The sequence below is a fragment of the Natrix helvetica genome, assembly GCF_964273705.1.
Source record: "Natrix helvetica genome assembly, chromosome: Z".
NCBI lineage: Eukaryota > Metazoa > Chordata > Lepidosauria > Squamata > Natricidae > Natrix > Natrix helvetica.
In genome coordinates, this window is record NC_138554.1 from 50504426 (window position 1) to 50522202 (window position 17777).

The 17777-nt window shown below is 38.1% G+C and overlaps 1 protein-coding gene across 12 annotated transcripts in view; it reads right to left on the minus strand.

Moving 5' to 3' along the window:
• MAPT (microtubule associated protein tau) overlaps window positions 1-17777 on the minus strand; it is a 99493-nt gene that overhangs the window by 30214 nt on the left and 51502 nt on the right. For 10 of the 12 annotated variants that reach the window (XM_081969753.1, XM_081969761.1, XM_081969756.1 and 7 more), the window contains 2 exons: window positions 8414-8679; window positions 1453-1545 (listed from right to left, as the gene is read on the minus strand). In XM_081969753.1, coding sequence (XP_081825879.1) covers window positions 1453-1545; window positions 8414-8679 — 359 coding nt within the window. The remainder of the gene's footprint in view (window positions 1-1452; window positions 1546-8413; window positions 8680-17777) is intronic. The other 2 variants (XM_081969763.1, XM_081969760.1) reach the window with 1 other exon arrangement.

Below are 17777 nucleotides of genomic sequence, written 5' to 3' on the forward strand. Positions count from 1 at the left end.
CCCCCACCTCTGTCACTCTGCGTGTGTCTGTCTGTCTGTCTCTCACTCACTCTCTGTGTCTCTCTCTGTCTGTCTCTCTGTCTCTCTGTCCCTCCCCTATCTGTCACTGTGTGTGTGTGTGTGTGTGTGTGTGTCTGTCTGTTTGTCTCTCATTCTCTCACTCACTTAATCACTCACTCTGTGTGTGTGTGTGTCTCTCTCTGTGCCTCTCTCTGTCTGTCTATCTGTGTGTTTTTCTGTCTCTCCCCTCCCTCCCCCATCTCTGTCACTCTGTGTGTGTGTGTGTGTGTGTCTGTCTGTCTGTCTCGCTCACTCACACACAAAGACAAACATACAATGGTCACGTTTAATCACAGGTTAAAAGTACCTGGCAGTGGTGTTTTTCTCTGGGGGAAAGTCTCCGAGGCTGTAATTTACGGGGTGTGCGCACGCCATGCGCCTATGTTTTCAACAGTGTGGAGCCACAGTGAGGCTCTGCCCGGCTGGCGATGACTCCGGAGCCCATCCGGGAAGAGGAGGAACACAAGGGGGACCCCTCCCTCCACGGATGGGCTCCGGACCCCACACATCTTTCACAGCCATCTCGTTTCCAATTGGGGGAATCCATGCAGAGGATTTCTTCCCCCTCCCCAATTGGAAATGAGGTGGCTGTGAAAGACAAGGCAGCGCTTTGTCAGAGTGAGAACACTTTTCTGCCATTACAAAGTCTCCGAGGCTGTAATTGTACAGGGTATGCGCGCGCACCTATGTTTTCTATGGCGTGGAGCCGCAGCGACGCTCTGTGCGGCTGGCGATGACTCCCATCCACAGGGCCCATCCTCGAGAAACGCGAGGTGGAGTTTAAAGTTTAGAGTTCCGATGGTCTTAGTGACCCCTGTGAAAAGGTTGTTCGACCCCCAAAGGGGTCGCAACCCACAGGTTGAGAACCGCTGCTGTAGATAATAATTTGCTTAATTGCCAAATTTGCACATTCTGGGTTAAGGAACATGTTTATCCTTTAAAATAAAGAAAAAAATATGTTTCAGATGCAGAACATCTGATTTTCAATGACTATGTGTAACATTTTCATGAGACCTCCAGAATAGCACATATTATTCATCAAATTTCCAGATTTCTATTTTGTATTAACATTTTCCTCTTTCCCTAACTGAACCGGACAACATAATTGTCAGAAACCTGAAAGCTATGTAATTAAAAATGACCTTACAGTATTATTTTTGAAAAATAGCCAATTAATCCTGCATACATTGCCATACACAGATTCTGCTGGAGGTTTAATCAAGCCATATCTTTCCTAGTAGGAGGTTAATTTATATATGTTGTATTTAAGTGTGTTACCAATGGCTGGCTGACTGAGCAAGCAGCATTGGCATTTTAGGATTAATGCAGAATTCATGCCACTAATAATAAGTTATTTTATTATAGTGCATTGAATGGTGTGAAGGTACTCACACTGCCTCCTCCTGGGATATGTTTGATATTATCCTTTGATCCACACCTGGATTGGACATGGCTAAAGTTCAGCTTCTTATTAAGCACCTGCACCTTTGATAGTCAGAAAAAGAACATAAGAAACACCTACTGCCAGCCAATGATACAGTGCAAAGGGTTTCACTACGTATAATAGTAAACTTAGAAGAAAGAAGAAACAGAAAATGTCTCCAAGGCATTTTTCAGCAACTTGGTTTAACAAATGAAGCCACATATTCCAGCTCTGCAGAAGCGAACATCTGGAAAGCAAGCTTTAAATCAACACTAAAAAAGAAAGAAAATAGCATTCAACTCAAGCTATTCCACTTGTACTAGAGTGCATTAGTGCTATATAAACTGCAATAAAGTATAAGTTGAAGTGTGACTTACATATTTCATCAATGTCATGCCAAATTTAGTGATACTTTTAATATCAATGTGGGGCTCTATTGCCCCCACAAGAAAATATCTGAATATCCCATGAATCACTGGCTATATCTTTGATCAGCACAAGGAAAAACAACATTGCAACATAGTGATGAAAGTAAAAAGAAAAGCATGAATTAAGACTTTTATTGCCTGTTTTTGGTTTGTTTGGGCATTCTTGCTTATTGGACTTGAAAAAATATTCAGAACTGGTATATGACGTGCAATTTTAGCATGACAAATGTAATTGGGTAAGTATACCCACCATATGAAGATGGCCTGTGTCTGCAGGGTGAAAGCTGAAATCAAATAAAGTTTTTATCAGACTGAAGAATAGCATCCTGAAAAAGTCATCCCAGGAACCTGCCATTTTGGCTACCCCCCAATAAGCAACTTGTTGGGGAGAAATTTTGAAGTATCCACGGAGCATCTTTTACAGAGAATTCTGGATGAAACAAAGTATATTTTATCCATTTTTATCTTTTCAAATTTGAGATCTGGATGTGGGACTGAAATAATATTGGTGACTCTAGTAGATGACTTTTGTCGGGACAAAAATATGGAGGTTGTACCCAATGAATCTCTCTGCAGGGAGAGTCACTTTAGCCAATCTACATCAGTGCTGCAGTATCTGCCCATTTGTTTCTTTATATAAGTCAAACTGCTAATTAAGTTCTACATAGCTTAGGTCAAAGTAATTTCTGGGACCACTTGCTCCCACTAACATTAAAAAGGAATGCTCCTATTTCTTCCCTTACATTTGGGCTTATGCGACAAATAGTTGTGAAGAAGCGTGCTTTTCCTGAGCCACTCTATTTTATCAAACATTTGCCATCCAAGGATTGACTGGCCCATTCATGTCTTACTTTTAGGAAGACAGTGGGATCATAATTTTTTATTGCACATATATTATGTATAAGCTAACTTGAGTTTTTTTAATTGCTTGTGATTTTTTTTGCATTTGTGAGAAAGGGAAGGGGGGGGGGAAAAGCAAGCAAACAATGCACTTTGAGAGTGCGAACTGAATTGTTACTCCTTCCTCTGAAGTGGTTGCATATCCTGCTGGTACCCATGCCATGGTTTCCTGGGCATGATACAGTTATTGAAACTATTAAGTCAACAAAGGTGCTTTTTAAAGAGGCAACTGGGACTTCATCTCTCTCTCTTAATTTTTTTTTTTTTGAAGATGTTTCAATTCTCATCCAAGCAGCTGTATACTCCTTGTAGACAGCTGGTCATTTGCATTGTTTTAGTGAGTTTGTTAAGGCCACCTAGAGAGTTATCTGTGTCATCAAGATCATCTGAATAGTGCAAATAAGTGTGGAGCTTTCTTGGAACTATTGAAAGGACTATGTTGTAAACTGGAGATAGATTATGTCATATCCTTCTCCCTCTGTTGAAATAGGCCTGTTCAATTTTGACATAGATGGCCTCTTTAACCCCTCTTTCAAACCTCTGTCCAAAATGGGAATTTTGCTGTCTTCAAAAGAGTGGCCTTTGTCTTTTAAATGCAGATGAACTGCTGAATCTAGTCCTGGTGGATTAGTTCTCCTATGTTGTGCCACGCGTTTATGAAGTGGTTGTTTTGTTTCCTCAATGTACAGGGCGCGCTGCTTATACCACATTGCTCAGTTTGTGTCATATGTTGTGTTACCTGAAGATCCTCCTGAGCTTTTCTGACATTCCTGCAACATATGAAATATCAATTCATTTATTGTTCTCTTCATTGTCTGTTATAGAGGAGCCTCTGTAGTGTCTTTTTTGAGACTTGATGAGGGTCACTTGGGATAGCCACATGTTCTGAGGGCTTCTTTGATGTGTTTTAGTTCTTTTTCTTTCCCATCTTTGCTGGATGGATGGCCTTCAGCTCAGTGGTGTAGGGTTCTGATGACTCCCATTTTGTGCTCCAGTGGGGGGGGGAGGGTCTCCTCCATAACAGACAATGAAAAGAACATAAATGAAGCAACATTGTCATTCAATAAATTGCAGGAATATCAGAATAGCTGAGGAGGATCTTCAGCCAACACAACATACATGCGCACTTCAAACACAAGAATACACTAAGGCAGAAGAAGTCTGTCCACCCCAAGGATAAAACACCCAAACACAAATTGAGCAATGTGGTATATGCAGTACAATGCAGTGAGCCATATGGGGATCTGTACATTGGGGAAACAATCTTCATAAACACATGGAACAACTTAGGAGAACAAACCCATCAGGACTAGATGTGATATTGACGACACAGATAAACCTCCAGGTGGCCTTCTTGGATGGGAAGCAAACCTCTTTCAAAAAAAGTTAGAAAGTCCAGTTGGCTCTTGAAAAAGCACCTTTGGGACAACCATTACCTGTATGACTGAAAATCTCCATAGACATTTATCAAGCCAGCACCTGCCATGGGGACCAGATAACCAATATTGGTCTTCTTTTTAAAATAACACCAAAAGAAGCATTGAGAAAACTATATACTATTGCTATTTCGTTGACAATAACCTTTTTTTCCTCTTTCCTCTCAATTCTCTGAAACAGAATGGAGAAGGAATAGAGGGTAAGCTGTGTGAACCTACAAATCACCATTGAAAGAGCCACAATTATTGGTAAGCTCAACTTGTCCAACTTACTTTGGGCCTCTGACTAGTAGAGATACACATGGCATTATGCTTATCTTCAGGCAGAATAGATCTCTTAAGACAGAAAAAAAATCTAAGTATCACCAAGAAGCATAAACCTATCTAAATAATCAGATGCAGTACTATACAACTATAAATGGATTTGAGTGTGGCTTATTCTGCAAAAGTCAGGAAAATAACACCTAAAGAAGTTACTATAGGACAATGATAAGCTTTTATTACAGATTGGTTAAACTATAAAAAATGGTGAGGAAAAAAAATGGTGAGACCTACCTAGAAGTAAAAAGTGAACCAGAAAAATATAATCTGAATTTGATAAGGTGGAAAAATTACAAGCAACAGTAATAATATTATGAGAGATAGAAAAGCCAAGTCAGGGTAAAGAGATTTTAAGATTCTTTAAACCACTGATGAAAAATGTTGGAAAAAATAAACTCGACAGGTCTCGACATAGATCTGGCTGACATTAGGGCCCATTTCAAAAGCAGCTGGACCAGAGAGATGTTAGACCACCGTGAGAGAAGGTGATTTAAGGTGCAAATCTTTTTATAGGGATGAGATATAGAGCCGCGGTGGGGCAATGGTTAGAGTGCAGTACTGCAGGCTACGTCTGCTGATCACTGGCTCCCTGCAGTTTGAAAGTTCAAATCTCACCAGCTCAAGGTTGACTCAGCCTTCCATCCTTCTGAGGTGGATAAAATGAGGACCCAGATTGTTGAGGGCAATATGCTGACTATGTAAACTGCTTAGAGAGAGCTATAAAGCACTATGAAGTGGTAAATAAGTCTAAGTACTATTGCTATATCAGCTACAGCTTTTAGAACCAGGCCTAACAGCATGGAGAAACATATTTATCTTTTCCTGTTCAATTAAAATTCAGAATCAATTGGTTCCGTAGATCAGACTTGAAATACAAAGAGTTTTCCATATTGAGAGAGAACAGAGTGTACAAATAAAATAAATGAATACAGTAAGTTTGAGGGAAATAATATTTAGTATAAGGTCTTCTGGGAAGTAGGCTACTAAGAGTGGAATTTCTGTCTGTTTCAATCAGCTCCCCAACTCTCCTATGATGTAGCAATGGTGAATGTGCAAAAGAAAAAAGAAAAAGTGATGCAAACTGGCCTAAGCTTGACTTCGATAGGAATGAAGGGCACCTGATAAAAAGATGAAATGTATAGTTAGTGTTCAGGAAACAATGCTGTAAAACTGGAATTATCAATAAGACAAAATTGAGTATTTGTAGGAGAACTTCTGTTCTGTTTACACTCTTTTCATTTCTTCCTTTTTACTGTTTTAAGCCGCCTAGAGTAGCCTCACAGTGGAATAGGCAAAACATAAATAAGAGTGGGCAATAAATTTTCTTAACTGGAACTTAACATGTGGTCCTGATTTTTCATACCTGACTAAGAGTCAACAGAATTTAAGTGGGCCTGAACTTCGATTGCTATGGCAATGTAACAACTCCAAACTGATTCATCTCTTGACTCCACCCTCGAGCTCTGCCTTTTCTTCTCCTGTAGTACTATGTGATCAAACCATAAGATCAAAGTACAGTTCAGGCTATTTAATGCTTCCCCATTAAAAAAAAAACATCATGCCATTCTGTCTTGTGGAATAGGAGCTGCTTCGACTGTATGTAGATAGGCTCAATGACCTAGAGTTGAAGAGATGCTAAGAAAAACAACAACAAAATTGTGCAATACACATGACTGGATTATCCAATTGGAAGCTAACCTTAAATGATGCAAAAAATTGTATTAACATGTCATTATATAATTGGCATAAAATACTTTTAATTTTTCACCATTATTATATGATTGCTTTAATACCACATCTAAAAAAATAGAAGAATGTGTTAAGAAAATTAAAAAAGAGTAATTATAAAATTGTGTCAACTAAAAAGATCCAAATGTCATTTTATTTTTAAAATTATTTTTCAACATGAACGTATACTCTTTAATTCAAGTCCTGTTGTAGGAATATTTTAATTCCTTAAAATAAAAAGTGCAATAAAAGAATCTAACAATGCTTATCAGAAGGCTAATAACTGTTACCAAAGTATAAATGTATGAGAAATGGTTTGCCAATCCAGTATATCATTCCACAAATTAAAATAATGCATTTTTAAAACAAGAGTAGTAGAAAAGTAATCTAAACAAAGTATAACTATAGGTTTTCATATCCTTCAGTCATAGCTGAAAAGCTGTTTTAAGAAAGCAGTGTCAGCTGTTTTAAGAAAATATAGATAAATGCTGCATGTGAGAATACTGGCAGATGTTCCAAAATTCCTTTATACTTTCTATCTGAAACCCCACTAAATGCATGATTCAAGTTCTCCACCTGATGGAAATAAATAGGAAATGCATGAGAGTTGTTGACATTCTCCTGTAAATCGATAGGTACTATATACCCATTAAGAATGAAGCACTAAAATTTGCCTATACTTAATAAAAATCCAGGGAGCCGCAGCAACTGATAAGACAATTGAAAATACCACTAGAGGCACCGAAACAGCAGGCTATCCTATCAGCCTATGAATGAAGTTATTCATATTTAATGTAGTGCCCTCTGATCATTAAAAATGCTGATATTTGAAATTCTGTTCAGTAAAATGGCTTAGGAAACTTGGACAATAATTACTAACTTCCACAGACTAATATTAAGAAAAACATCAACAACAAAAAATAATTAAATAGGGAATTCTGCTACCCTTAAATTCTAAACAATTTGATGCCTTGTCTTCGTTGCCTGATTTTAAAAAAAAAGTTAAAAAAACCCACAGCATTCACTTTTAACATAATGGTATGATGATGATGATGAACATCTCAAGTGAGGTATTAATGAGCCTGATTATTAAAATCGGGGGGGGGGGGGGGGTTCAATGTTCCTGCTAGCAACACCATCAAAATGTAACACTAAATCCTGAGAGAGATTCAGAGGGTGGGACTATAACATACCTGAAATCAAGTACTATTTGTTCTTAATATTCTAGCAATAAAATGATCTTCCTATATAAAAACCACTCTCTTATCAGGTTTATTTACTAGAACACACTATGGGCAAGGAGAAGTCTGTTCCATTCAAGATCCTCAGCCAAAACAGTCAGATCACAGACCAGTGGCAGGTTTCAAATCCCGTTCCAACTGGTACGGTTGGAACAGGGCCTGCGGTGTCCTCATGGACGTGTGCAACGCTTGCATGCGTTCCAGCGCCTCCGCGATGCTCCATGACGCACCAGCTGCTCCACGGGGCGTTGCGTAGGTGCTGTACGCATAATGCGCTTGCACGGCAGTGCAGGAGCTTTAAAACACAGGTAAGGAGCGCGGGCGGGTGGACCTTCCGGAGCACTGTACCAGAACGGTATCCGGTGTTCCAGGCTGGCTCCAGTACGCCCGTACCGGGGTGTACCACCAGCAACCCACCACTGATACAGACAGAATAATTGAATTACTTCAGTATAACTTGGAGAGGAGCAGGATCTTCACATATGATGTATATAATGCTGCCTTGTTATTGCTGTGGATTAGTGCTTCCATACATAGATTTAAAGACCTAATCAGAACAACATATGTTCCATTCGCTTTACTACCTTGTACATACTCAGATCCCATGTATTTTCTAAATTGGAAGTAACCCTTAGCATACTTAATTGCAATGAACACATGTCATTTCAGTAATGTCAATATTACCTAATCAATCAACTCACATATATAGAGGCTATACCATCATCAATTTTCAGTGTTTGCATTCTGCCAGGTGAAGGTAGCTCATAAAGCTGAGATAGTCTTGCAGGCAGGGAATGCAATGCTGGAATGGCAAAGAGGGAAAGCTACCCCCTCTACTAAAGTTGGCCTGTATATCTGTTTCCACGATAGATTTACCTTTCCACCTCCAGGTTGATGCTTTAAGTTGTCAGTGGAACCAATTTTGGACTTGATATTCTTCAGGTCTGGCATGGGGACCGGAGCTGTCTGCAGGCGGCTCTTGGCAGAAGAAGGGGATTTTGGTGGTGTACGAACCACTGCAACCTTATTGGGCTCCCTGTTTGGTGGAGTTGGCAAGGATGGTGTGCGAGAGCGACTGCCAGGGGTTCCTGGAGATCCAGGACTGCTGTACCCACTTCTCTCTCCAGACTTGGTTGGTTCACCTATAGTTTGAGATTGAATCGGTTTTAGATGCTGATTCTAAATTTTATTTCCTACTATTCAATAAGCATGAAATATCCACATAACATCAAGAATTTAATTCTGTATTGTTTTAATAAGCTATCATCCATAAACATTTTATTGCAGAATATAGTCCACATCCAAAATATAAACAATATTCTTTTGAGTGATAATTTCATTATGCCTTTGTGTCATTGCAAATTCACAACTCTGTTATAGTTGCATTGTAATTAATAAAATTGTGGGGTTTTCCGTTGTCTCCGAGATTGGTTGATTTCTTGAAGAAGTTTTATTACCAAATTAGGTAACATCATCACTGCTAGTTGATTATAATGCATTTTCAGTAAACACGGAATATGTGAAATTAAACTACAAATATTTCCAGTATGGAAGTAATAATGATACAAATTAGATATTAAGCATCTTTTTCAGTGCTTGCGAAGTCCAAATGACAAAATAAAATATAGATGACCCAATCTTCTGAAGTAAATTTCTCCCAAGTTCCAATTGGCTTTAATTTAGTAATCTTCATATTTACGGTGAAGATGGCCAACTGACGATACGTCCTGGGAGGGGTCTCTTGGGCTCCTTGAAAGGGTTCTCTCTGGACTGTTGCTTTTTCAACTTGCTAACAGAAGGAACCAGCATTCCTTTAGTTTATATAGCCCTCCTGGATTAGGGGAAGTCCTAGAATCATCCCACAGGATCCTGTACGCAGCAACGGTCTGCAAATAACTTCAGGAGCTGTGCTTCCGAGTGAGCTGGTGAGCTGTACAGTTGGCGGAAGGGGGCTGCAATATTGTTTTAAAAAGCAGCCATTTTGAAAGTTATTTTTCAAACAGACAATAAACTGTGTCTTTCATTTCTTAATCATTTTTAGAGATTATTAACTTTATTGAGTTAAAAGAGACTCTCTTCAGCCACAGCTTATTACTCGTTTTTGAAGATCTGCCCCATTTTGGGGAGTTGGTTGCTGATGGCAAGCTAAAATAAGGAAGCATGGAGCATCTTTGTTTTAACTTTGATGGAAAAACATAGGAGTAGAAAGTTGTGGTTTTATTTTAGTATTTTTAAGTAAATTATAACTTAGTTTGCTTTGTTCTGGGTGGCTAAAACTTTCCATAAACGTTCATGGCCAGAGTTCATATTCATGAACTCTGGCCAGCAATTCTTAAGTGACTTACAAAAAGTTTACTCTTTGACCACAAGAGGGAACATGGATTTGAGCAAATTATTAGGCATTGTTTGAAAAATTGTTAAATAAAATTCTTCACTTTATAGAGCAATTATGTTTTAAGGATGTTATAAAAACTACTTAAACTACTTCAGAGCAGGGGTCAAATGCTCCTGGTTTGGACTGGTTCGCCCGAACCGATAGTAAAAATGCTACCTGTGTATCCAAACCATAGTAAAAAAAATGCTATTGGTTTGGGCGAACCGGTTTTCCGACAATCAGCTGTGATGCATGATGCTTTCTAGCTAATCTAAATTGTGTAGCACAGCACATTCCCCCCCTTACCTTGCAGGCGCACTCTGTGGATGCGCAGAAGGTCCTGCGCATGTGCACACACTCACATTACTACTGAACCAGTAGCAAAGGTAAGTGGATTTTACCCCTGCTTCAGAGGTGCAATTATGTATAGAAAATTATCAAACGAGATTGATGCAATTTCATAAGTAGATGACAATGCAAAGGATCCAACTCCAACTCTGGAATATACTGTAAATCTAATTCCAATCTTTATTATGATTATGATTTAAATATAAACCTTCCAGCACAATTGAAAGAAAAGTTCCAAGAAAATCTGCAACTTTCAAAAGAGTTTGGAACTTTTTTTTCATGGATACTAACAAGCTTAATTTCTTGAGAAAAAGATAAGTATAAAAAGATAATGACTTGACTGACAAAGAAGAAAAAGATTTTATTTTATAAGCTGGAAGGAGCAAATTAAATTTAATTAGTTAATTGGAGTTAGGATGGATTTTTACCAGTGTGATATATGTAATTGGAAAAAAAATAATGTAAAGAATCCAAAATATTACAGTGATTTTGCTAATATAAACAATGATAGTCTATAAAGATTAATATGTGCAAATAGAAATATAATATTTTCCACAGCAAATAAAACAAAGTAGTGATGGTTAAGTTGATTCCTTTATTCAAAGAAAATAATAGATCTGATTTTGTTTTTATTTGGAAACCGCTTCTGAATTTTGTTCTTGTAATGGAAAGATAAAACTCTGGCTTTTGTTTTGCTGATTAGATATGTTTGTTGGTACAGAAATGGCTAGCATATATATTGTATAAGAGTAAAAAGTTGAGGTTGTAATATTATTTATCTTCTACTGTGCTAAAGAGTTGGAAATCAACACCCTTTTTTCCTTTGTCCCTTTCTACCCCACACTCTTCTGCTCCCCTAGTTTCCATTATTTTTATTTTCCTTTGTATTTTATATTCTGGTAAACTAATAAAAATGTTGAGCCCAAATGATTTAGTCATCTTCCAGAAGATTGTTAAATTTTTGCTGTTCCAGTAAGCCTTTGAGATTAACATTTGCATTTTGCCTGCTGTTCAGCAGTAACATACCCTAATTTTACATTATTTGTAATAAATGATATCATGATATTATTTTTATGACATAGATTGCCATAGTTGATAGTTATCAACTATGAATGTAAAAAAATAGTGAAAAATAAATGGATGAACTTAATTGTTAATTGCACCCAATTGTTTATCTATTTGGAAATTTTAAGTGGAACCAGATCATTAGTACAGCAAATATTGCCTTTATAAATATCCAGAAAATCCTACAATTCACTGATTCAGTATGCATTCTCTGATATTCATTCTACCCCTATTATAGTAAATTATACTATATTGTGAAATAGTATTCAAGAAATACACTGCTTTTTAATTTGACTTGCAACAGGCTCATCATGCTGCTTTCACCTGAATTGTTCAATAATGTGGATTTTGAAGTTTTAGTTATGATGGATTGTGTTAAGTGGGTCACTCCTGTGTGTAATAATAGCCAGAAATCACATTTGCTCAGTTCTACTGAGCCAAACATTTAACATTTAAACATATAATGCTAAACAAGAAAAATAAGAAAATGAAGATATGTATGTGTTATGTGGGTGTATTTTATTATAGAAGACAAATCATCTTTTTTCCCCCTTTGCAGGCTCAAGAAAACTCTCTTAAAATAGGAAAAAAAATATCTTGAAGACTTCTGGCGTCACGGGGGGATGGTAGAGGGTAGCAGGGCTCTGTAAATCCTGGGTGAACCTTCTTTATTAGGAAGCCCCAAGGTGCTAATGTCACCCTGGAAGGGTGACAAAGAAAGGAGAGATCCCGTGTTGAACACGGGGGAGTAGCGGCTCTCACAATGGATCCAAAGTAGCCTCCCAATCAATGAAGAACAGAGACAGCCATTACGGTCAGACTGAAGCTGGGGCAACCGAAGAAACACTAATGAGCACTAAGTGAACAGAGTATTGGACTATTTTCAACTTCTATATTATCCGCAAATAAGAGAGTTTCTTTTTTAAAGATTCTCCAAATCGTAGAGAAAGTGGTGAGTTTGTCAGGGTTCCAACCAAAGCTCTAATTAAATCATGAGCCTCAAGCCAAGCTTCAAAAGAAATCCAGTTATTTATTAGGAGCTTCATGTCGGCATGTTCCAAGTGAAGCCAACTTTGACCTCACTTAATTTACGTGCCAGCTCTGACCCTGTTCCCCCCCTTCCCCCAAGGTGTGCCATAAGTCACACTATCCAACAAAGCAATTTCGTGAGTTGTAGAGATCACTCCCCTCTGCCCACTGTGGGTAATCACAGAGATGGCCTTGACAGAGAGATGGCTGGAATGTGCTTTTGTTTTGACTGAAGTGCATTCTCTCACTGCAGCTGCATAGCTCATTTTCCCATCCCCCTTGCCTATGGCAACTTGAGAGCAGGCCAGGGATACTTTGCAAGTTGACAGAGTTAACAGATAGATTACAAAAGACCCAAAAGAGAAACAAAATTTTAGAGAGACTATTATATTTTAAAATTTAAAATATAGAAAGACAGGAATGGAATTAATATTACTGTGAAAAATGACTTAAATTGTTAGAAAGAAAAGAAAAGAAAAAAAGCTTTATGTTTGAATACTGGAAAAAAGTTTACAAAGGTGAATTTTTTATTATTATTTGACAATCAGCTATTACATCTTCTGCTTCAACGCTGGAAGTTAGAGCAGTGGCAACATCTACTGGTGAAAAAAGACACTGCCCTATATCAGTGATGGCGAACTTATGGCACACATGCCACAGAAGGCACGCGGAGCCATTTGTCAGGGCACGCGAGGCGCTGCCCTGTCAGCTGGCCAGCGCGCCTTTTTAAAAGCCATTTTCACCCTCCCCAGGCTCCGGAGGCTTTGTAGGAGCCTGGGGAGGGCAAAAAGAGCATCCCCCACCCCCTCCGTGACTTCCGGTTTGCTCGGAGGGTCATTTTGAGTGCTCCGAAGGCGTCAGGGAAGCCTCCAGATGGTCCCTGAAGCCTTCGGAGCGCTCAAAACGATCCTCCGAGCAAACCAGAAGTGACTTCCGGTTTGCTTGGAGGGTCGTTTTGAGCGCTCCAAAGGCTTCAGGGACCATCCGGAGGCTTCCCTACTGGTGAAAAAAGACACTGCCCTATATCAGTGATGGCGAACTTATGGCAGCATGCCACAGATGGCACGCGGAGCCATTTGTCAGGGCACGCGAGGCCAGCACGCCTTTTTTAAAGCAGGCTCCGGAGGCTTTATAGGAGCCTGGGGAGGGCAAAAAGAGCATCCCCCACCCTCTCCGGAGGCCCTCCAAAGGCTTCATGAGCTTCTCTGACGCCTTCGGAGCACTCAAAAACGACCCTCTGAGCAAACCGGAAGAGACTTCTGGTTTGCTTGAAGGATCATTCCTAGTGCTCCGAAGGCTTCAGGACTGTCCGGAGGCTTCCCTGGATTGATAAAAAGAAGGAAAATAAAGAAAAGCAAACAACACCTGGAAGGCTGTTATCTTGCTGTTTGGGAATAGGCAATGTTTTCTTTTTGAAACTTGCTGAACTTGGAGGATTACAAATACTGTTGGCTTTGAGGAACAGCTTGGAGACTGAGAGAATTGGTTTTACGTCCTTTTACTTTTTTCTTTCTTTTTCCTTCTTGGATTATAAACACTCTTGACAGAATGGATCAATGGAATAGTCAAGAATTGTTTAGATATTAAGTGAAGTGGCTTTTTGGTTTGTTGGATATTTTGGATTATTGAACATTGGGGAACTTGGTGGGCCATTTGGATTACAAATACTAACCAACGGACAAAGACATAATCGTTGACCTAAATAAGTCTTTTCTCAGTGTGCCTAATAGACTGATTTTGTGGATTACAAATTGAACCGGCTTGATGACTGAGAAAACTAGATTTTTGTATTGACCTGTCAGCTTTTTGGACATTTGGGGTACTGTGATTTCAGTGGGCTATCTTGGATTATTGTTTTTCCTTTCTTTAATAGATTTAATATTACATATTAAAATGACAAGTGTTCCAAACTTAACTAAAATTGGAAAGAAAGCATCCTCTACACCAACATTGGCTGTCTCCAGTCCATCAAGTCAAAGATCAATAGATGTTATGCTACAATTAGAAAAAACAAATACATCCCAAAAAGAAATACAAATGTTTCAGTCTATCCAGGAGGCCATGGCAAAAAACCACAATGAGATGAAGGAACAGATTCATAATATGAATGAAAAACTAGAGAACTTTCAACAAATGATAACAAAAAAGGAACAAAGGATTCAGAAAATAGAGAAATCAGAAGCTGAGAAAAAAGTTGATGACACAATTCAAAAACTAACACAGGCCAATAAAGACCTCAAAGAAACAGTAATAATTTTGGAAATAGAGACGGCAGCCCATTTTTTAAGTTTCCAGAATATAGAAAAAGACAAAGGGGAAGACCTTCCAGAAGTGATGACAGAATTGTTGGCAGGCATTCTAAAGATAGGAAAACAAGACTCAGAGACAAATGAAATATTCATAATAAATATGAGCTACTTGAGAAGGCATGAACTTCCAAGAGAGGTACATGTGAGATTTGTTAAAAAATCAGTAAGAGATGAAATACTTAAAAAGGCAAGATATAGACCACTGCAATTCAGAGGGAAGGAAACAGTGGTCCTGAAACAGGTTCCTAGAACAGTAGGACATCTACAGAAACAATATCATTTTCTGATTTTGAAGCTGATTAAAAGAAATGTAAACTTTAGATGGCTGGTACCTGAGGGAATACTAGTTAATTGGGATGACAAAAAATACAGACTGGATTCATTAGACAAAGCGATATAATTTTATGACAGCACAAATGAGTGATATGAAAGGAGAAGAGAAATGGAACACAAGAGACAAGTGGCTGAGGAAGTGGACCCAATAAGAGAAGATTGGAGTATACAACAAGAAGAAAGTGAAGCTGAGAAAATAGAATGAGCAGAACGAGAAGGAACAAGAGCAAAAGACCAGACCAAAGTAAGAACAACTAGGAGAATAAGACCTATATATGTGAAGGAGATGGAAAGGGAAATTGAGAGCAAAAAGAAAATAATTCAGGAGTTTTATGGAAAATTATATGATCAAGAAAAAAATTCGGATAAAAGATAAAGCTATACTTGGAAAAAGTTCAACTACCAAAAGTGTCTGAAAACAGGAAAGTGATGCTGAATGAAAGAATAGCGATGATGGAACTAACAGGCAATTAAAAAACAAAAATAATAATAAATCACCAGGACCAGATGGACTACCTGCAGAGGTTTATAAACACTTACAAGATGCATTAAGCCTGTTAATGTTAGAGGTCTACAATGAAGTATTGTTAGAAAATACTTGGATGGAAGCAAATATTACATTAATTCCAAAAGAAGACTCAAATTTGACACAGATAAAGAATTACAGGCCTATATCATTATTAAATGCAGACTGTAAAATCTTTACATCAATAATAGCAGAAAGATTAAAAAGATTTTTGAATGAATTTATCCACCCAGATCAAAATGGAATCTTACTTAAAAGACAAATGAAAAATAATGTAAGATTAATTTTAGATACTTTGGAGTACTATGAAGTACACTCTAAAAAACAAATGGTGTTGATCTTTTTAGATGCACAGAAAGTATTTATCAATGTAAATTGGCAATTTATGCTACAACAATTAGAGGGTATGGACTCTGACGAGAAATTTATAAATATGATTAAGACAAGTTATTCCAAACAAACAGCAAAAGTGATTGTGAATGGGGACTCAATGGAGAACTTCAATATAAAAAAAGGCATAAGACAAGGATGTCCACTATCCCCATTAGTATTTATATTAACGTTGGAAATGCTGAATAGAAGTATTAGACAAGATTTGGAAATAAAAGGTAGGTAGTTAGCTAATTTGCTTTATTGTCATTGCATCCATACAAGGAAATTAAATACCATCTTCAGTGTACATTATAACTATAAAAATAAAACACAAACACACATCTTTCACATTCTATACAATTGAATTGAAAACCCCTGATATTTCATTAATATTACACTCTTCAGTAGAATTCAATATAGTTACTGCTCTGAAATAGAAGCTTCTTTTTCAGCCTATTTGTCCTTGTTTTTATTATCCTGTACCATCTGCAAGGTGGTAATAGTCAAAAAAAGGGTGCCCAGGATGAGATGGATCTTTAAGACTATTTTGAACTTTCATAAAGCAGTGGGAGCTATAACGCTCTTCCAAAGAGGGGAGAGAGCAACCAATGATCTTCTGGGCAATGATGCATGGCATGGAAATATGGAATGGTATGCAAATAAAAAGAGAAAATTCAAATTACAAGCATTTCCAGATGACCTAGTATTTATTTTAGAAGAGTCATTAGAAACTGGCCCCAAGCTAATGGAAAAAATAGAATAATATGAAGAAGTTGCAGGACTGAAAATAAACAAACTAAAAAACCCCAAAATATTAGTTAAAAATCTTACAGACAAACCGAAAAATGAATTGACAAAGAAGATAGATCTTCAGGTAGTGAAGAAAGTTAAATATTTGGGAATTTATTTAACAGCAAGATGTACAACAATTAAAGAAGATAATTACAAGGTTAATGCAACAAATTAAATAGGACTTGGAGAATTGGGAAAACCTTCACTTGTCAATGATAGGAAGAACAGCAACCATAAAAATGAATATCCTGCTGAAGTTACTATTTCTATTCCAAACAAATCCTATAAAACTAGAGAAAAATATTTGATGAATTAGGTAAAATAATTTTGAAATATGTTTTGGCAAGGAAAAAAAGCAAGAATAAAATTGAAAATGTGGCAAGAATCCAAAAACAATGGGGGCTTTGGGTTGCCAGATTGGAACCAGGCCTCTACACTAACTTGGGTGAAAGAATGGATAAATCTTGGACATAAAAGATTATTATTGTTGGAAGGGCATGATCTTCAATTAGGATGGCATGCCTTTCTGTGGTATGAAAAGGATAAAATACATACCATATTTTTCAGAGTATAAGACGCACCTTTGTCCCCCCCAAAGAGGGTGAATATTTGGGTGTGTCTTATACACCAAATGTAACCCCCACCCCACCCACTGGCCCCCACCCTTTGGCCTCTTCTCCCAGCAATTTACCTCCTTGCAGCAAACGGAGAAAATGGGGCTTGCAGAGGCAGCAATAGGCTTTGGCAATCCCTGCAGCATGAAACAGGTAATGATCAGAGAAAAATATTTTGAAACTGAAAGTGAAAGTGAAACTTGTTGTTTGCTGCATGGAGGTAAATTTATGAGAGGCAGAGGTGGGTATTTTTTTCTTGTGCTAATCAGGCTGTATGCTGTTTGCTGCAAGGAGGTAAGTCAATAACTATAAATGCCTATAGAACAGCAATGGCGAACCTTTTTTGGCTCACGTGCCACAAGTGGGGGGAGCACAGGGGGGGTCGTTTGCGGACGTGCCGCACCCATAATGCAACGCGCGATCCCCCAGTGCGCATGCACGCACAACGCGTGCCCCCCCCCCATTTTTACATGCTTTT